Source organism: Drosophila guanche, unplaced genomic scaffold, assembly GCF_900245975.1.
Source record: "Drosophila guanche unplaced genomic scaffold, DGUA_6, whole genome shotgun sequence".
In the NCBI taxonomy this organism is placed as follows: Eukaryota; Metazoa; Arthropoda; class Insecta; order Diptera; family Drosophilidae; genus Drosophila; species Drosophila guanche.
In genome coordinates, this window is record NW_022995744.1 from 1,609,324 (window position 1) to 1,630,968 (window position 21,645).

A 21,645-nucleotide genomic window follows, 5' to 3' on the forward strand; every position below is an offset into this window, starting at 1 on the left:
AGCGCTTTTGATGCAAGAATTCATGGAGCGGATATTGAGAAAGGGGTCGTGAAAAAAGGACGATCCATTGAACTAGTGCCCGATCCATAGCTTTTGGCTCGTATCGATAGTTGATTTATCGACAAGAGCACGCATAAGAATGGACGAAATGTTCCAATTTGATATGACTTCGAACGCAGTTTGCGAATCTATACTGGCGACGGTGTTTCTGAGCCGTTTGTATTTACGACGACGAATTGGTAAAGTATGGATCGGACGCATTCAGCAGGACGGTTGTACGTAACGCACAGAAGGAAACGTTTCCGACCCCATAAAGTATATATATTCTTGATCAGCATCAATGGCCGAGTCGATTAAGCCATGTCTGTCTGTCCGTCTATCCGTCCTTATGAGGTTAGTACTCAGATAGCTTAAAAGATAGGGCAACAAAATTTTATATCCAGACTTCTGTTTGCTCACACTAATACAAGTGTGTTTTAAAAATGAGCCACGGCCCTTCCGCCCCCGCAAAATGGCGAAAACCTCCCAAAGGTACAATAAAGATAAAAGAAAACTAAAATCGCCATTCTGTAGGGGAATGGCCATAGAATTGGGGAATTGGCGTGAGAAGTGTTGTAGATGTAGATTTCAAATGAATGAAAAAATGTTAAATTTGACAAAAAACCGCTAAGGTACAGATGTATGTAGTATTGAGTACCGGGTATAAAAGTTGTGACGCTTAAGAAGCGTCTCACACGCCCCTTCTCTTTTTTATTGAGTATTTAATAATTAAATAAGAAACAATATCAAAAATATAATTTAACGTTACAAAGTTAACTTTTACTCCAACTTTTAAGTATGTAAGTAAAAACAAAATATTTTTACCTTTGGTGCCAAAAGCTAAAAGTGCGATTATCTTGAAAGTAAGATTCTCTATTGGACACATTTATTTGACTCTTTCAATCTCTTTTCGGCTAAGGCTCCCCGGTTCACCTATTTCAAATTCAATTTTGCAATATTCGGTAATTGTGGTATTAACATTCGATTCTCGAGATACTCAAAATAAATTGACTGTTGGTTTTTATAAAGGGCTCGCATTTAAACTTATTTCTCTTCCCAGTTTTTGACGAGAAGCTATTCGACGTAGCACCGCATGTCCCGCTCATGTGGGTCGTCTGTCGGAAATATCTGAAACCTGAAATTCGGTTAATACTAACAACTCACCTCCTCTAAAATATTGTGACTCAGTTCAAGCTTTGAAGTTGCTTGAAAATATCAACGTATTTAATGTATGACTAGGCAAACTGTTTTTGTTTTATTTTTATACCCGGTACTCAAAGAGTAAATATTTGTATTTGTGCGAATAACGGTTGTATGTAACGCACAGAAGGAAGCGTTCCCGACCCCATAAAGTATATATATTCTTGATCAGCATCAATAGCCGAGTCGATACAGCCATGTCTGTCTGTCCGTCCGTCCGTCTGTCCGTCTGTCCGTCTTGTTTGTCGGCTAGTTCTCAGAGACTATAAGAGCTGGAGCCACCAAATTTTGGCTCCGGACTGCTGTATGCTGACTGGACTGAAACCAGTGTATTTCAAAAATGAAATTCATTCTCTCATTCACACTCTGCTTCTGCTTCACTCGGCCCCTGCCTCTGCCCTCCCCCTGGCGAGGACTCTTCCGACTTATATTTTTTTTTTTTGTGTGAGGGCGCTGCCTCTGCCTCGAGTCTGCAGTGTTTGGGTCTAGGGAAGGGCGGCGAGCTAACGGAGCGTGTTGGTGTGAGAAGTGTTGTAGATGTAGATGACAGATGAAGAAAATATTTAAAATTTGACTAAACACCGCTAAGGTGCAGATGCACTATTGTCCCAATGACCAGTTTTGGTGACCAAAAGCTAATTTTTAAAAGGTAAAACCAAGACTCGGTTTTTAACGCTCTGTATTAGAAAAAGAGTGACCATCAAAGTTGCGTACAAGAAATTTTGATAGATGGCGCCACTTTCGAAAAATCTGATGTGCAGACCATTGGACCATTAAAGTTGCGTACAAGAAATTTTCATAGACGAAAAATCTGATGTGAAACATAGCGGTCATTATTGCACAGAATGTGCAGTGAAAAAGTACCAATTTTGTTTCTGTTTTAAATATCTCATAAATTGGAAAATACGATTAACTGATCCAATTTTTTTGATGCATTTTATTTAGTAGGCTTATTACTACGTGTTCTGTAATGTGAACGATATCTAGTGGTTGGCGATGTCCTCTACATCTAGATGTAGTCCTGAGTGCCGGTTATTAAAGTTGTGACGCGTAAGAAGCGTCTGACACGTCCCTTCTCGTTTTTATTATATTATTTTATTATTATATTCATATATAATTTTTTTTATTTTTGTTTCTTGTGTGGTTTTTATGTTGTCATTCTCTGGTCAGTTTCCCCTTTTTCTGACCATCAAATTTCACATTTCCCCTTCCTTTAACGAACAACCTAACACATACATCTAATTTTATTCGGCCGCCTCATTGAAAACACAAATCACGATTAGCACGGACTCATTTCCCATATTTAGGCAACATATGGAGAAAGAGAGAATGCGGCAAACCCTCCACAGTATGCAAAAATTTTATGCCACTTTGCCGCTGAAATCCTCCCATAAATTATTGCAACTAAACGCAGTCAAACAATGCTCCAGAGTCCTCGAAAATACCCAAAGTTATGTTGTTAGAAAGAGGATGATAGCTGGAAGTGCCTGGTGGTGACTGCTCTTCCAACTTAGACTCTTGGTACGGCGCCTGCTGCTGCTGCAGCTCTTCATTGTCCTGGAGATGGGCGCCAAATAGGGCCAGCCATAATGTGCATTAACAATGTCCGGCTCCAGCTACAGCTTCGCACCCGAGTGAGAGCTTTTCTGTCAGTAGACGATAAGGAGCGTTGACTGCAGTATCTCTCGTGCGGACACCAGTTGCTCTCTTTGTCTCTGCTCCTGTGTCTGACTCTACTCCGCTGCAGCTCCATGCTCCTTCTGTTCTCCTTTGTTTTGGCATTGTCTGGGATAGCTTTTGGCCAATAAAATGCACTCCATTCGCATGCAAAACCAAAACGATAAAAAGCGCGTCGCCATTGAGAACGCTTCTAAGCAGCCGTCCGCCCCCCGGGGTCCACGACACACACCCATCCCCGTCCAAGGGAACCAAGCATTGTCTCCGCCATTGGTCCAAAGGCGGCGTCAGAGAAAAGGCATCGACATGCGCGCAGGCACAAGGGTGGAGCGGGGTCCAGGTGGGGGACTCCGCGCTGGAGCGCTGCCATTTTTATTGTTGTGTGACTTTCGCTGAGCGAGAGGGGAAGAGAAATGGTTGTAGCCGCCAAATGCGTTTCCTATTTAACATTTGTACTGTTGAATGTTGAATGGAGTGGCGGGTGAGGGTGCGGGTGCGGGTGCGGGTTTCGGATAAAAGTGTGAGGACTCGAAACTCTCCAAAAGCAACGACTTTTTGGAGAGCAACGCCTGCGCAAAGAAACTCAATGAAGAGGAAACTTTGTTATGGCTCAAAATGCATTATTTCTGAAAAGTGCCTGAAAACTGAAAGCCAATGTCGATCAGTTGAAAGCCGATTAATCACTATTTGTGTACCACAGTACGCTCTAGTCAGTTAACATTACAACACAAATAGATGTAGGCCCACACAAATTCTCAGTACTCGGCACGGGAGCTCCCTTAATTCAACATTTGAGTTGCCGAAATCCCGATTATAAAGGGGGTCATTTATAAGGAGTTTCTTCGGCATGTCCGTTCTTGCGGCTTTTGGATAGTATTTTACAACTTAAGGTTGAAATTATCCAGAAACGCGTATTGGAACAGTAACAACAACTGGATGGAGAATTTCCTGTGCAATTTGGGTGACAAACAGGGAAGGCAGTGATCGTGAACCTTCCCCAGTCAACAATGAGGGGCAGCCTTACTCAAATATCGGCTTCAGGAAGGTTTGTGGCAAACAAAAATACACAAACGACTATATACGGGTACGTGGGACCCAATCGATCGATTGTGGGAGCAAACACGGCTCGTCATTGATAATGAACCAAGACAATTTTAGCCTCAGAGATAATCGTGTGCTAAACCACAGGCGACTGCAAGATATGTACCTCCCACTCAAAGTGTTTAAGTCGAATTGCTCGGTGGATACCATATTTAGTGGTTTGAAATGGTTTTCTCAATTTACGCGAGCAATCCTCTAAGAAGTAGATTTCGAGTATACCCCTTAGCTTTCGGAGTACCTGGCATCGTAAGACAATTGGCGGCAAGCCCAAGACACAGATACAAAATGCAGATACAACGATAAAAAGCGCGGCAGCAGCGGAATTCTTATCAATTAACCGCCTCTTTGACGCGTCGACACTGCATCCTTTTTGCTGGCGTCCGACCGTCCACACGAATGTGTAAAAACTCTACAAAGCACTCTCTCTCTCTCTCTCTCTGTGTCTAGCTCTCTATCGACGACTCTTCTAGCTCTTGTTCCCTCCATCTTTCTCACACACCCACACAGCCAGGTTCGTTCTCTTTCTCTCACCCACTCACTCGGTCCTGTCTTTGGCCAACCGAACATGCAACCACTACAAACGCACTCACACTCACACATAAGCACACACACCCCTCTGGCACTGCCACTGCCACTGCCGCGCCGTTGCCTTTTCCGCTTCTTCTTTCCCATCTTTTTTTGTTGTGTTTGTTTGCCGTTTTTGTCGCAAGTTTTCGAATGCCCATAGAATGTGTTTTCAAATCAAAATTGTCGCGCACTCGACACGGACGCGCAGCGCTTCTTCGCTCGAAACGATAACCTGTAAACGGTTAACGGTTAACGGCTAACGCTTAACTATTCACTCTCACGGCCACCGGCTCGGTTTAAATCTGGCTTAAATTTCGCATACAACAAAAAATACTACTTTTGCGTACTATATTGTTTGTGAGTAGTGTTTGTGCAAAAAGCAATGTTACAACGATAATTATTGGTAACGATCATCTCTGAAATAAGGTAGTGGAGTACCATTCATCTAATGGAATACCCGTTGAACTTACCCTAAGCCTTATCCAAAACCTAACGTTCACCAAAACGGGATAAAGAAGATAACTAAATTTCAGTGAGGTAAGCAGATTTAAAGAATGTTTTGAATGTCAGAATCTTTATACCAGATGGAGTAACATTGAGCTTTACTATTTTAGGTCCTCCAGCTATATTAAACTCTCTTTCTTTCTCACTTAACTAAAAATTATTATTTGTGCTAGAAATAGCTAGATCTAAAGATCACTCAATGTAAGTGCATCTCATCGTAAATGATTTTACAGCGAATGTAAATTCCATTTTGAATTGATAGACTAAATGTAGTTTTTAATCAATTTAACCGATCAAACTTAAAATCGATCAAACTTGATCTGGCCTTGAAATGTTACAAGTAAGGATTCTCATTAGAACAAACACAATACCAAATCTTTAAATAACCGTTATAGTTTTTGAACAACAATCCGAAAACTAATACTGAATAAACTAAAACTGTGATAAAGTTCTATGTGGATTACTCATTGAGAAAATTATTACTTCGAACCCCTCCTCCGACATTTCTGATTTCTTTGAAAGAAACTCCATTCTGGTGTATTTTAAGAATTAACGCCCAGAAGTAGCGTCCCCCCTGAGAGGTTAAAATTACTCATGCGAGGACAGTTGAGGAACAGACAACCCCCTAGCTAACAAGGCATATCTATTGAATACCATTTCCGTTGGCATTGCAGAGCGCCCACCTGACAATTAGCAACTGCACGCACACGCGCCCCCACCGAATCATGACGAGCATCTCGACGCTACTGCACAGGAGCCACAGTAACGGGTACACGAGCAGCGGGAGCAGCAATCACAGCCACAGCAGTAGCCTCTCACCGCAGTTGCCCGGCCAGGGCCTGGGCCTGGGCCTGGGCATGGGCATGGGAATGGGAGTCGGCATGGGAGCCACCACAGCACCATCACCACCACCGCCAACTGACCTCACCATGCCGCCAGCAACTCCAGCTCCCTCTCCAACAGCCAAGCTGCAGCATCATCAGCAACATCATCATAGCCACCCCACCTCGAATTCCCATTCAAATTCTGGATCGCATCACAGCAGTCATGACCACATTAAGCGACCAATGAACGCTTTCATGGTGTGGTCGCGGGGACAGCGTCGCAAAATGGCCCAGGACAATCCCAAAATGCACAATTCCGAAATATCGAAGCGCCTCGGTGCCGAATGGAAATTGCTCACCGAAGGACAGAAGCGTCCATTTATCGACGAGGCAAAACGATTGCGGTAAGTACATTTCTCTCGGGCAGAGTCGCATGGGGGTAAGCATGGGAGTAGGAGTGCGAGTGAGAATGGGAGTGGAGTGTAGCTGCTGGCTGGGTTTCAGTTACAGTTTTTCCCTGTCTGGCCACAAAATTTGATCGATTAGCTAAGACAAAGCCTCACTATTGTGAGAGACCCCTTGCAATGTGGAGCTCCAGAGCCCCGTATTGTGCTCGCCCCGCTTAGTCAGAATCCCATTGGCACTGGGCATATCTTGGGCAAACATTTCATTTGAAATTGTCACACAAAAGCGAGACATGGCGCATGAAATGCTTCAATCATTTTGCATTTTTGATACATTTTTGTTCACTCTCTTAAAGCGTACCCTATCACCACAGAGTAAACTCTTTATGGGGGCACACATATTAAATAAATAATAATATTAATGTAAATGTTTACTATTCAATCTTAAGAGGCTTATTCACAGACTGAAAAAAAGGTAAGACCGATGTAAGTTTATGAGATAGTTATCTGAGAATCTTCCCTAAAAGCCCTTAAAGAGTTACTCTCCAAGAAAATATTACCGAAAATATTTCAGTTGAAACTGAAAATCCATTAAAAATGTAGACTGTTAACATCTAATTTTTATAGAACTACTCGTTTTACTGTTGGCTTCTTGGTTCGTAACAAACATTAGTTACCTTTCGAATGCTCTGCATTTTCGATGATATTGAGTTCGTGACACTGACATACCTCAATGTTTGTACTGTCATAATCCTTTTATTGATTGGAGTAGACTGCCAAAATGGTAATGTAAAATTTATATTTTGTGGCGACAGTTATAAATGAGGAGAGCTCGTTTGAAGGGGCTTAAACTAATGGCCATTCGGGGTTTTCGAGGGAACACATTGAAAGAAAGAATCAAATAATGTTGTTTAAATATTTGCCAATGCTCATTGATAAGGAAAACAATATTTTTTTTTCGGGAACAAGATAACGCAATGAAGGAGAACTGACCAATTAGAGAAGTGGCCGAGAAAAGAAAACTAAATAAAGGAACGGAGAGCGAAATCGAAAGTACAACAAGATGAAAAGAACACACCTTTTATCGGATTTTATCGTATTGTCCAACAAATGTCAACAATTGCGCATTGTTGCAGCTGGGACTGAGACTGGTAATGATAATGGAAAAGGTAGAGGTACAGGGAATCCGTGGGGTCTTCGCTAAATTCAGATAAGCAGACAAGCAAAGTCGTACATACGTGTGTACATCCGTATGTAGTTCTACTTTTATGGAAGGGTTCCATTTGTTTGGGAGTTTATGGCCAATGAGAGAGTGAACTCCGGCAGACATTTGGTTGACTTAGTGATATCATCGAAGTTTAAATCGTTCGATCTGTTGATCAATGCTCCAACGTTTATTCAATTTACAGCGCCCTGCACATGAAAGAACATCCCGACTACAAGTATCGACCACGTCGAAAGCCCAAGACACTCAACAAGTCCCCAGTTCCGGGCGGCGCAAATGGTGGGGGGGTCTCTGTTGGTTCTGGTGGTAATAACAGCAACTGCGGAACTCCTGGAGGCGTCTCTGGAGGATCGTCATCGTCCGTGACCAAGGACATGCAGCCACAGCTTTCGCCGCTGGGCCAGACGTTGCCCCATCTACATGGCCACCATCTGCATCACCACCACCTCACGCACTCGCACCACACGCACCACCAGCACGCCCATCCGCACCATGTCCAGCTGGCGGCCGCCGCAGCAGCCAACACCCTGAGCGCCAAGTACGGCTTTGGGTCCCCCCTGGAGCTCTCCCTACCCCGCCTGCCCAACGTCTTCCCTGGCCTCGCACACGCCCACTACCCACTGGACCCGACCCTGGCTCTCGATCTGCAGGCCCGCCTCCAGGCCATGTACGCCGGCAGCATCTACCATCCGTGGCGCTACCTGCCATTGATCAGCCCCGAGACTCCACCCTCCCCGCCCAGCAGCAGTGGCACTGGCATCTCGTCCTACGGCTGCGTAAAGTCGGCCAAATCTTCGCCAGTCGCAGGAGTTGTTCCCCCCAGCGTGGCGACCACACCGCCGAACATCATTTGACCGACTCCATTGCGCTTTGGCGCCGGCACTGCCGCTGAGCACGCGGTGTAAATCTGGAGGAGATCCCACTGATGGTAGAGTATACTGGCATCACATTCACCCACGGTCGGTCACCTTGCACCACCCAAAGCGAAAAAGTTTTCTTAGATCCTAGTGCTAGTTGAATCCTTGTGAGTTTTCCCTCGTCTTGACTGACCCCCAAGAAACTAATCCTATTAAATCTTTTAAATTGAATAAAATTAATTTATTTGTTATTATGGTCTATTTTGTTCAACTCTTTCTTTAGTAGCCACATAAATTATGCAACACTTCCTTTGTTGACTTTATAATAATTTTAAGCGCTGTTCATTTTTACAGAATTTTAAATTTCTTCTCAGATATGCACCCAGTCCAGTCCAAATCGAATTAATCTAATTACTCATTATTTGGAGCTCATAAAAACAAATATATTCAGAGCAAAACTAAGTTTACCCACTGATGAAAATGTGACTCACCCCACCCTAGCATAATATTCCTATTTGTTTGCATTTGTTTGCATTTACAATTCTTTCTGATCTTTCAAAATATTCTTACAAATTTCGAAAAGGCTTTGGTTTGAATTTTAATTTTGAATGCTTTAATTTGGTTGAGGCCCAAAGAATGCCCAAATGTTGTGTAACATAAACGTACATATTTATGTATTAGAACACAACAACATTATTTTATTGTGATAAAAAAACGAGTAAAACCCTAATTAAAAATCAAAGCTGTAAGGAAATAAATGGTTTTTGAATGGATTACACACATGATACATACTCGTACTTGTATCACGGACTTCCCTGATTGATGACTCCACACTTGTATGCTGTAGCTCTTCAGCGTGAACGAAACTGAGCGAGGACGAACATGCAATCTGTCAAGAGTCAGTGGCAAAAAGCGCCCGCGGGAGACACAGGCGCCTGAATAATAACGAAAATGTTTGCTGATGCGTTGATTATTAGTTTAAATTTCCGCAGCTCGCAGCGGGGAATGGATTGGATTGTCTGCCACATCGGGTGGGTGTGGACAGTGGCTCGGGATGGTTCACGGTCTGTTAATGGGATTCCCGTACGCCCACTTGTTAATGCGACCAACTGTGAATCCTCGGCGATGAGGCGTGTCAATAAATGCGCTCAGGCCCAAAAACAATTGACACTTTATTCGGTGGCACAACAAAACAAAGAAGCAACCACCACTAGGTCGAAGTGGCTACGGGGGTGAAAGTTTAGTTGGATGGGATGGGATGGGATGGGCTGGGCTGGATGGGAGGCAGGGAATTGCGACAACATCGTAACCAGCTGAAAAGCCGCACATAAAAGTCACCGAAATGCCACGCTGCAACGCAACCAAACTGCTGATAAGGAGGACCAAAGAAGAAGAAGACGACCTCTCCCAACCCACACACCCAACTCGGCCAGGTCCTCATCCCCATCCCGTAACCTCTCCCTGGCAGGCAAAAGTCGTGCAATGATTGTCTGCTGCCACAGACACAAGGCAGGGACAGAGCGAGAAAATAAGAGGGAGCCTGGAGGGTAGGTAGTGTCTGTCTTTCTGCCTTGTCTGTGTCTGTCTGTCTGCCTTTTGTTGCTCGCAAGGTCGTTTTTATAGTGTCCTGGCCTTAGTCCCACTCACTGATAGAATTCGAATACGCATTTTATGTTTGCATTCTGACCTCTCACCTCCGCAGACAAAGAACCGGGCAGCAGAGCAGCTTCCACACTGTCGCAAACACCATGGAATGCTAATAAAATATTTACCCAATGATATGGGGAGTTCTTGCAGCAACCCCCAAGAGAGCAATGAATGAAATCGTTTAACTGTGGGAACGTCCAGCATATTGAGATGTTTCCCCGAGATCATGCTGAGATAATTGAAGCTAATTGAATAACAAAATACTTTTTTCAGCGATGAACCCAAAAAGTAGGCAGCGTTCTATATTTATTGTATGTATCCTTTATACTTTACCATCGTCTTAAGGGACTTTATTTTTTAAGGGGGAGCTTAAACTGGAGCTCAATATTTGAAATATTTTTAATTTCTCAATCAAATTGAGCAATTCCAACTAGCTCCAATACTACTTATCTTGGACTCTTCTTATAAAGCCTTCTCCCAGCTTTGTCTTCTGCAGCAATTATCAAAATTTCATGGGTCAACTGCTCGGTTTGTCGCGTACCGCACTCCGTGGCAAAGTCAATAGCTATCAAAACTAACAGACACGCGTAGACACGTGCCACCAGTCGCCCACGTTATTCCACCCACAGTCAAGCCGTACCATACCATCACAGCAATCACTTGTTTCTAGACAAACATTGCAGACAGGCCGATAGCTTCAGTATCCGAAGCTCTAAACACCCTTTAAGATGCTTCGCTCCTAATTAAGTCATAAATTGCATGGCTGGATACGCTGCACATGTAAAGACCAAATGCGAATATCCTATGTTAGGGTATAATATAAACATTTGGGGGCGAGAAGGAGAGTAGAGCGAGAAACGTGTGAAATAAAAGTTTGTTTGATTTGCTTTGTGTTGACATTAGGGAAGGGGAAGAGCATGGAAAGAAGCACGGTAACAAAAGTAGCAATGAGCCAGGCGGGTATTCCCCTTCCCCATCCCTTTCCCTTTCCCAACCATTCCGTTCCTTTCCTTTTCCTGTCACTACACAAGGCAGGGAATTTTTTGTTTTATTTGGAAGGATGCTGGCAGCCCCTGCCCAACCACCATGGCTATCGCCCAGCGTACCCACTCCAGCACTCGAACACTTCAACCTTCCCCCCTCCGCCCTCTTTGCTATTTCTCTTGTGGCACACTCACATCCGCTCTGATAAAAAGAAATATTTTCTTTTGGCTTTCGACTTTTCTTTTTCCCCCAATTCTTCATTATTACTATATATACATATATTTATTTGCTGTACTTTTTCTTTCTTTGGCGATGTTCCCTCTCCACTCCACTCCACTCCACTCTCCTCTCATCACATCTCATCTCATCTCATTTCGTTTTAGTTCCCTTCATTCTGCTGACTGCTGTTTAAGGTGGCCCTGAGTGTCCGAGAGCCATTACGCAAAGGATATTGTGGGGCCATGAATCAATTGGGCAATGTCCACAGAAAAATAAATATGCCCGGAAATATGTTGAGGCGCCAAACCGATGACATTCCATTTGCATTTTCTTCTGTTGGAGGCTGTGGAAGGGGCCCATAACATAATCGCGTGTAATAAATTTTAATTTTTTAAGCATTTGTAAGCAGTTTTATCAACCTAACAAAGGGCGACAAAATATTTTTTAATGTCGAAAAAAAGCGAAAAAAGCAAAAAGGATATAAGATTAAGACGCCTGGGCCAAGTTGACATAAAAAAAACCACGTCAGGCAAATTAGCGACCTAGTGATGGGGGATGGGCGTGCGGCCCTCCCCTCACCAAGGAGGAGTCTGCCTGCCTGCCTGCGGTTTATCACGCCCACAGTGCGAACGTCGTCGCACGGATATCCGACTCATGGGAGACAAACAAAAAAGGCATTAAATCGCATTTAAGTCAAAGCGCCTGAGCAGCGACAAAGCCAAAATCCGAAAACGAAACTGAAGACAGAAACCAGAATCCACCACCTTCGGATCGGGCTCTGGCTTTGGCTTTGGCTACCGTTGTTCTGCTTTGCCGCTGTACAAGGACAACTGATACGTCTTGGGTGCTCACAATTCACTTGAGACAAGGATATGTCGTCGAGCTTATCACGGAGGGCTTGCTCAGGGCTGGGGGTTGATGAAAGCTCTCTTTAAATCCAAGAGACAATCGGATGGGGAGTGGATACACATAGACACCCAATTGGATATTTTTTGGTTATTTTGGATTGGGTTATTTGAAGAACAGCTTTTGATAAGTTCTAGATTATCTCACTGGCACACAACAGAGTGGTGAATCAAAGCCAGGTTCCACTTTGTTTTAAAACGTGAACTCTAATGCGATAAGAAGTCTGTACACAATCGAATAGCTTGGAAACCTGAAAGATTACTCAAGTCGCTTGTTTCCAAGCTAAATTGAAACTCACTTACACATAAATATGTGGAAGTGTGCACCTAAATATGTATACTCTATTGGAACTGGCAGTAGGGATATGTACATATGTTTATGTATATAATCCATCGATTGATCCGTAAGGACCGGCAGGAAGGAACTCAAAAAAGACTCCAAAAAGCGATTGAGAATAGTGGGTTTTATCCCCGAAGAGAATAAAATTGCATACTGAAATAATGCAAATTGTTGCGCAGTTAATGGCATTACCATGCAGACCAGCGTGTCCACGGCCAGGAGCAATTAAAAAGAGCACCAGCTGGTGTCCGTGGGGCGGTGAGAGTTGGGCGGTCCGGTCTCATAAATGCTGGAGCGGAACAATGACGGAATGTTTTTTTAACGGAGCTTACACAAGCGAACAAAAATAGGAGGCTGCAACGCAGGAGCCCCGGACGAGTGGGCAGCACAAAGGAGCAATTAATGCGAAATTGTAGCTGCATAATTGCTGAACATGCAGCCGAGTCGGCCGCGTTATAAAGAAGCAATTACTGCCGCACAAATGCGCTTGGCATGCACAAAAGTGGCGATTCGAAAAAAGTGCAAAGCGTAAAGTGCAGCTGGGGTAAATGGAAGGCGCCTTTTACCGGCCATTTGCTGTCCGAGATGAATACAGCTGGCAAACAATTGCAATTACATTAGAAAAGGCAGAACAGTTGGAGAATCAGGAGCGGTAGCATGAGCGGCAGCAACAATGACATCAGTTAGGACAAGCCACGGCCACCCACGTAGTGCGCTCGGCTTCCGTTGCATGCCAGGCACGTTGCAAAATTGTCGCAGCGCAGAGTCCCCACAAAAAAATTGTCCATAAAAATGCTCGCCACACACAAAAGCCGGGGCCAAACGAATTGCCAATTTAAATGTGAATAGAAAATTGCAATGACGCAGCCCCATCAACCATAGAGGTCTGCCATTCCTTTATGCATCTTTTCACAATCGCCAATCACTCACTTGCACAAACAATGGCCACATGCCACATGCCACCCAGTAGCAGGGAGTCTTACCAAACTTTACTCCACAAAAATGCACAAACATTTCACACCAAGTTCTCCACATTCTCGCGCTTTAACCCCATCGATCACATAGAAATTGTAAAACTTTGCAGAAACTTAACACAATCCCAGATCAAACAAATAATTCCTTCCAGCTTGTATTTGTACAAGTGATTCTAAGCAAAACTCACTCAACATACAATTAACAAAAACATTAAGCAAATTAATTAGGATTGGCATTACCAGAACAAGAGGGTCGTTCGGGTGATTCATGTTGTGCTTATCACCTTCTACATAAATAAATACTAATTCTTATCAACCTATGGGCAAATTATTTTATTATTGCGTTACTTTTCGCCCGTTGTGAGGTCGATACAAATTGAAATGCAAGTTCTTCAGAAACACGGACAGCGTGCAGAGGGGGCAGAGATCATACGGGGACTTGTGGACGGGGCAACAAACCAATTAAGATAGATCTGCGATCATGTGACCCGCAGCAAAGCACAGCCCACCACCGCAAACAGCAGCCATATCGAATCCGAGACTTTGTAGGTCTGAGTCTCAGTTTCCAGCACAATCTGCGGATGGTTGTGACCTTTTGCCTTACAAAACCAACAATACATTTTAATTGCATAATGAACGTGCGGATTTCACAGCTTCACTTCTGAACTGCACTGATAAAGGTATTTTCGCGCCGCGAAAGGCATTCAACCCAACCGAAAGTCCAGCGATAGGCCTATTAATGCACTGCCGGTAGATAGGAGCCTTGGGTATAAAAGAGGCACCGAATTCCGATGGAATATGCAGTAGCCTACTGGTCTGTGTTTCAGCATCGTTCCAAGCCCTCACAAGTGAACTCCTCATAATCCAGAGTAATCTGAGAAGCCTGCAAGATGAACAAAATCCTGCTACTGATGGCCTGTGCGGTCACTCTGGTTGCCGCTGGACGGATTGCTGTGAATCCAGCCACGGCTCAGGGTATAGGTACCATTTGATTCCGCTTCTATGGTCCAGAGTCGACTCTCCTTTAAATTTCATTTGATTTTCATTTTCGTTGCAGGACGCATGTCCCTTGGGGATCTGCAGCGTCAAAGGTTTATTCTGGATATTGTGCAAAACATCCAGGAGCCGCTGCAGAATGATGAACTCATCCGACTGGATCAGGGTTTGATTGTGGAGCCTCAGCGCTACCGCGGTGGCATTGATGGAGAAATGCAGCGCGTCATTGACTTGGATCGCCAACGGCGGCTGCTCGACGAGCATCAGATCTGCTCGGTTGTCCGCGTGGAGGACGTGCAGCAGCTTCGTGGCATCTACCGCCTGCTGGTCCGTGCCGTGGACTTCGAGACTCTGCAGCGCAACGTCGTCTACCTGCGAAGGAACATCAATCCCGTTCTGCTGATAAACGCTTTGGTTCGAGCCATTCGCGATCGCGAGGACACCCAGTCCCTGATCGTTCCCGCTGTCCAAGAGCTGCTGCCCGAGCTGTACCTGGACCATGAGGTCGTTGAGCAGGTTCAGCGCATTCAAGAGGAGCAGACTCAGCGCCCCTCCCTCATCGATGTGGTTGGACTGGGCCATCGGGGACCCATGAACCCCATGATGAACATTTTGAACCCGTGGCGCGAAATGCGCATGCACATGGCGTTGATCAGGCAGCAAGGACCAAAGTCGCGTCTGGCGCAGCTTGGAAAGAACCGCGTGGTGATCCCCATCCAAGGACAGGAGCAGGGCTTAGGCACCTCCCTCCTCACCGACGATATTGGCCTGCGCAACTTTGTCCAGAATCTCATTCAGGAATTGGCCCTTTTGGAGGGCGAGGATGAGTCGCAAGAGGTTCCACTGCATCCTATTCCTCAGGGTATGGAACAGGATCAAGATGATGTCGTCAATACTGGACGCCTGCTCTATGTTAACCGTCGCCGCATACAGCAGCAGCAGGAGGAGCAGCAGGAGGATCAGCAGGAGAACATCTCTGGCAACGAGAGACAGCGCTTCATGCGTGTTCTCCGTCGTGACAACAGCAACAACAACGACGATGACAATGATGATGATGATGACGAGATTAGGATGGCTCGCGTGCCTCTGCAGCGCGGAATCGGGCAGAGAAACATTTACTTGGGATCGCGCCAGGGAGGAGCCATCGACTTGCCCACCGTGAATGCTGACAGCGATCGCCTGTTGCACGTGAATCGCCGCCGAGTGAACAGCATTCAGCAGGAACAGGAACAATTGCAGCAAACAGGAGGAGGCCAGCGCGTTCCGGGATGGATGCGCGGTAGCCGCTACAGCGAAGGACGTCGGGTAGTCGAACAGGATCAAGTGCAACAGCGATATGGCAACCAGGTGGAAAGCTTTGCCGACCAACTGGAGAGCGTCAGCCGCGACGATGAGCGTCTGGTGCACATCAACCGTCGTCGTCTCAATCAGATTGGCGTCGGGCAGCAGCAGAAGATGCTCCCCCGTCGTGTGGCCTCCATTGGTGAGGTGCGACAGGTGCTGGATCACCCCATCCGAGAAGAGGATATTCTCAAGCTCATACGCAGCGATCACCGTCTGTCCATCATGAGTGACGACGAGATCTTGGCCATGCTCAAACGAAACCGTGAGAAGCGTCTACAAAATCCGACAAACAACGACGACGATGCCGATGAACAGCAGGTGGGAGATTGGACTGAGGAGCAGCAGCTGGAGCACCAGAGACAGGGACAACGAGTCCGCCGAAGCCTCACCAGCTATCGCCAGCAGCAGGGTCTGGACACGGAAATGGATTCCCGACGCAGCGAGATTCTTTTACACAATCTGCGCCAGCTGGTGGCTCGCCTGAACCAGGAGACCATTGCCCAGGGACAGACCATCGAGAAGAAGAACCTGTGGCTCAACAATCCACGCCAGACCCAATCCGAACGTTATGCACTCCGCCTGGACCAGATCCGCATCGATTCCCTGCGTAGTCGTCAGCTCTTGGATCAGATCAACCAAATCGAGCAGCGCATGCAGCAGGCCATTGGCCAGCTCAACATACAATCGATCCGCGGTCAGTTCCGGGAGCAGCGTCAAGTGGAAGCCCTCATTGCTGATGTCCTGCTGGGCCGCCTTGGTCAAGTCGGCATCCTGCGCATCGTGCGCGAGTTAGTCCAAGAGAACAACCTGCAAGTCGATCGCTCCGGCTTGGGTATTCGCCTCAGCGATCCTCTGATCCAGTACACACTTCGCCGCATTGTCAGCATCGTCGATGATCAGCGAGAGCAGCTCTTGGGTGGATACAGGAGGGAGCAACTGGACTTGCAGGGTGTGTCCATCAATGATGTGCGCGTGGACAAGCTGCGCACCCGCATTGAGGAGACCGACATGGACCTGACCAATCTGATTGGACAGCAGGGTCGCCAAACGCAGCGGCAGGAGATCCAGAGAACTATTGTGGGCCGACAGCGGCGACTGAACAACAAACCCTTCCTCATCGATATGGATATCAGCTCGGAGCGTGCACAGGATGTCGTCATTCGTGTGTTCCTAGGCCCCAGCCTAGACTCCCAGGGCCGGGATGCCTCCTTGGACCAGCGTCGACGTGACTTCCTCCTGTTGAACGCCATTAATGTGGAGCTGAAGTCGGGAATAAACCGCATCCAGCAGCGTTCCATCGACATTCCATGGACCAGCCGCGATGTGACGCCCCTCAGCGAGATATATCGTCGTGTGATGATGCAGCTGCACGGCCAGCAGGAGCTGGACACACAGGAATTGGTCGGCGAGAATGGACGTTTCCCGCAGCGTCTTCTCTTGCCCCGTGGCCGTCCTGAGGGCTTGCCCATGCAACTCCTGGTTATTGTCTCGCCAGTTCTGGAGCAGCAGCAAAGGAGTATCATTCCCAGCGTAAGCTTGGGCATAGGCTCTGCCTCGCTGCAGGACATCCGTCCGCTCGGCTACCCCCTGGATCGACCCATTACCAACGAGCAGGAGCTGCTCCAATTGCCTAATGTCCAACTGCAGGATGTGGTCATTGTTCAGGAGAACTAAGCTTGAACGGACTACCAACCGATCGACCGACCACCCGCCCTGTACCCCGTGCCCCATTCGGAAGCCCACGAATCGAATCCTAGCTTAAACGAACTTTAATCATTTTTATAATCTTGTAATCGTTGTACATCCCATAACTATATTAACTCTGAGTAAAATCTTTGCAATCGATGCAAAAAAGCATTACAACTTAATGTGTTCCAATTAAACCAATAAAAAGGGAAAAGGGGCAAAACCATGAATCAAAGGAGTCAACTTTTATAGTAGGGTTCCAGAACTTTCTCTGTTTTTCTCTGAGCTAAAATAAACAAATCTGCTGATAGGGTGGGGGGTAGGCACTGGACTTGAATCTCGTCATTCTGGCTATAATAATGATCCAATCTAATCCCTAATCTAAAATTTGATTGCTGTAGCTTTTAAAGTCTCTGACGAACGGACGGACAGACATGGCCATATCGACTCTGCTATTAATGCTGATCAAGAATATATAAACTTTATAAGATTGGAAACGTTTCCTTCTGTGCATTACAAACATTGCTCCGACCACAAAAACAAAAAAATACCTGGGCATACTCTTTACTCTTCGAGTAACGGGCATAAAAATACAACTCATTACCAAAATTCAACTTTGAGACTCAACCACCACCAACCATTAATACTAGTCAGCTTTACAATGCAAGCCCCACTGGATATTCTTGCCCAGGACTCTGTCCGCAAGGGTATTAGCTGCATCGCTCCCAGAAACCAGAGACTCGTTTCGTATCTGGTTAGAATTGTCAGTTTCCTTAATGGTCCTTAAAGTTATTATTTCATCGTTTTATCTTCCTCATACTCGTACTCTTTTAACGTACACTTGACTGGCTTTTCTAATTTTGGAAAACAATTTCAATGCAAATTGCCTGTCCATCGGTGCTGGTAGGGATTACAGGCAGAGCCCACGCCCCCAAACAATGGCGTCCTGCAAAACGTGTCGATGTGGGCTGGCCAGACAATGCAACGACAAAATGGCTGGAAGGCAGCCAGAGCCAGCCCATCCTGGCACTATAATAGACTTTTCTTATTCTTGCCACACAACTCAATTTTCAACAACGACAGAGATCGCATCCCTTCCCATCCTGTCCCATTGCATCCCATTTTCCACCTCCCACCTGTGCATATCTGCCATGGCGCAGACGCCCAGCGAAGCGTCAATTGCCAAATTAATTGGCCGTAAAAAATTGAAAATGAAAATATAATCACACTTTCCGTTGTCGAGCTCACGTTGCCACTGACTGGCAAGAGCTCTGCACGGCGCTGACAGCCGGTTAACCCTCTGTTTGTACGAGTGCAGACGCTTATAGAAACGCTTTTCTCATCAGGGCAGACTCTGGATGCGGATGCGGATGTGGACCGAAGCGCTTAGCCAACCAAGGAACGGCAGACACATTTGGCTTGAGGCGGTCAAATGTTGCATTTTTCCTGGTGGTCGCTCCAGCTCCCAGACTCATCCCCGTCCGACACGGATGGGATATACCCTATGGAACGTGAGCGCCAGCGCTGTTGGGGCACATTGCACACGCAGCTCGGTAAACTCCTGTCTAGAAATGAATGTGAAAATTCTGTAAATTTCTCTGATCCATTGCATCTCTGATCCATTCTGCACTCGCACAATGGATCAATGGATCATCGATGTGTAGATTCCGTTGCAAATGAGGTACCCCACAGTCGATCAGGTTCAGTCCGTGCCGTCATTTGCTGTTGTTCCTTTTGAGGGCACAGAATGTGGCACTAGGCATAATGGAAAAATGTTCGCACTCGACCTGACACTGTTCCCCAATCCTGTCGCCTCAATGCACTTTCATTATCTTCGAGTGGTTCGTCGTTCGTTTTATTTCACTTTATGTTGTAGCTGCTTCGTTTTTTGTGGTATTCTGGACTCTGTATTTTTGCAATTTTGAATTTGATTTTATTTCCTCTCTTTTTTGTGTCTGATGAGCTGATTAGAGGCCAGAACAAGTATGAGACTGCACGGGCTATTAGGCAGCCGCTTAATGCGAAAATAATTATGTCTTCTTAATCAGTCTTAGGCTGGGTCGCGGGGCCAAAGTGTGCTTAACCCATAAGTTGATTTCCCCCACCTCCAAAGAAACCGCATTGAAGGTAGCTGAAAACCAAAAACTTTTGTGATTAGCGAGCTCTCCTCGCCACGGCACTGATAGCTACTTCAGAGGAACAGGAGCTGAAACTGAAGCAGAAGCAGAAGCAGAAGCAGGAGCAGGAGCAGCTGAGGCGGAAGTGCTCCCATAATTTATGTTGTGCCTTGCCACTCTGGCAACGGAAATGCCGTCGCGTAGTTCTGCCGCGCCTACTCTGGTACTCTACCCCCTCTCCATTCCGGCACAATTTCGCCATGGCATACTATTCATCTCGGGGAGAAGCTGCAAAAGTTTTTGGCACGCAAATTAGCGTCCACGTTTGTTTCGCTGTGGTAAGTGGGGAGTCGGGAGTCGGGAGTCGGGCGGATTCTATCCATTCCAGGGAGCAAAACTTTTTCAGTTATGAATATAAAGTTTATTTATTAAGAAAACAAGTTGGCAGCCTTATCTCTACGGTGTTCGTCGAGGCTCCTTTCTCTCTTGTCGTGGCAGATGCTCCTTTCCCTGTCTGTCAGTTCTTTTTTTGTGGCTGGCAAACAATTTCGCAGTTAGTTGAGCTCTCCAGTGGAAACTGAAAATATTTGCTTGATCGGTGAGGGGAATTAACTGAAGGACTCTTTCGGAAAGTTTGGATGAATGGAGCGTAAAGTGTTTAGTGCCATTTGCAGACAATTTGGGTAACGCCAACGAAGGCGAACAAGAGCGACAAATCGAGAACAACAAAACGAATAAATAAAGGTTATTTAATGCTTTTGGAAAGAAATAAGAAAGAATGATTAGAGAACGGTACAATTTAATAGAAGGTTTATCAAAATTATTAGTTTATTGAATGATTCTATCAAATCATAGGAGTTCCATACAAAATTACTTTTGGGGGAGAAGATGAAGACAGGGTACATTATGCGAGCCTGTGGGTCATTTACACCTTGCCTACATCGTTTGAATTGAAGAGTTTAATCGTCAAAGAATACGAAGAAATCTTTGAAAATTAAAATGAAATCATGAAAGTAAATGCCGCCCAAAATCCGTTGTTGCATATCAAAACAGTTAGGAAGCTATCTACGGGAACGGAACCCCCATGTGGATGTGTATGTGGATGTGGGCCAAATCAAAGCAAAAGGGTTTGTCCCTTGGCCACCTTTTCTTAGGGGTAGACGTGTGGAAAATATTGGGCTGAAAGGAGGCGTGAGCTGCTTGCCAAATCAAGTCGGGGAGAGTGCTTACTACCCCACCCGTCCATTCAAAACTGTACAATAAATATTTGTACATGAACAGGACGGGGACTGTGACTGGGACTGGGACAGGAACTTTGGAATGGGGCTATCAAGTTGAGCAGAAAACTTCTCGCTATTCATGCAGATGTACACAAAAAATTGCTAACAAACGGAAATGTGATATACGCGAGGCAACCGAAATACACACAAAGGCTAATGGGGACGGTAGGGGGAGAGCGAGAGGGAGGTACTGCCAATTGCTTCTATGAAATGTATTCAGAACATCTCCATTTATATGTAGGTAAGATCTTGTATTCTTGTCGCTCTCTCCTTCTCTACTATTCAATTTGTTGTGAATTAGAAAGGAGGCGAAAAAAAGAAAACCTGGCTAAAGAAAATACATTCATGCGTTGCATTGTCAAAAGGATTTTCCTCTCTTTTTCAGCTATTGTATGATTGGAAGACTCACTGCCCCGCCACCCCACGGCTCGGCTGACACGCCTTGGCGCATCGTCTGATAAGCAGAGAAGAGAAAGGAAAACTTAGTGAAGGCTTTGCTTCAAGTGGGATTAAAAAATCTCGACAGATACAGCAGAGGAATACATTTAAATACCCTAAGACTCGAGCATAGAGCAGGGGTACAACTTGATAAAGCGAACAGGTAATATTCATACCTATGTATATATATAAAGCGTGCAACTCCAGGTGGGGAGACTTCTTAACACAAAGGCAGAGATTACTTCTTTCGTTTTTTTTTTTTATGGAATAATCAAGGACTTTGTATGCTTATCAAAATAATTGGAAATAACCAAAAC

General features: G+C 45.6%; 2 protein-coding genes across 2 annotated transcripts; both read left to right on the forward strand.

Annotated features, from left to right (window-relative positions):
* Positions 1 to 4,775: 4,775 nt before the first annotated feature.
* Positions 4,776 to 8,649, forward strand: LOC117579927 (transcription factor SOX-1). The gene is made up of 4 exons (XM_034266072.1): positions 4,776 to 4,941; positions 5,011 to 5,121; positions 5,763 to 6,316; positions 7,726 to 8,649. Exons 3-4 carry the CDS (start codon positions 5,814 to 5,816, stop codon positions 8,393 to 8,395), a joined length of 1,173 nt encoding a protein of 390 aa, XP_034121963.1. The 5' UTR covers positions 4,776 to 4,941; positions 5,011 to 5,121; positions 5,763 to 5,813; the 3' UTR covers positions 8,396 to 8,649.
* Positions 8,650 to 14,262: 5,613 nt separating this feature from the next.
* Positions 14,263 to 17,670, forward strand: LOC117579972 (fat-body protein 1). Its single transcript, XM_034266150.1, has 2 exons — positions 14,263 to 14,448; positions 14,525 to 17,670. The coding sequence occupies exons 1-2, from the start codon at positions 14,358 to 14,360 to the stop codon at positions 17,479 to 17,481; spliced, it is 3,048 nt and encodes a 1,015-aa protein (XP_034122041.1). The 5' UTR covers positions 14,263 to 14,357; the 3' UTR covers positions 17,482 to 17,670.
* Positions 17,671 to 21,645: the final 3,975 nt, after the last annotated feature.

Coding starts and splice junctions, on each gene's coding strand:
- LOC117579972 (XM_034266150.1), top strand. CDS start 14,358: ATGAACAAAATCCTGCTACTGATGGCCTGTGCGGTCACTCTGGTTGCC. Junction 14,449..14,524: donor AGCCACGGCTCAGGGTATAG/GTACCATTTGAT, acceptor TTTTCGTTGCAG/GACGCATGTCCCTTGGGGAT.
- LOC117579927 (XM_034266072.1), top strand. CDS start 5,814: ATGACGAGCATCTCGACGCTACTGCACAGGAGCCACAGTAACGGGTAC. Junction 6,317..7,725: donor GACGAGGCAAAACGATTGCG/GTAAGTACATTT, acceptor TTCAATTTACAG/CGCCCTGCACATGAAAGAAC.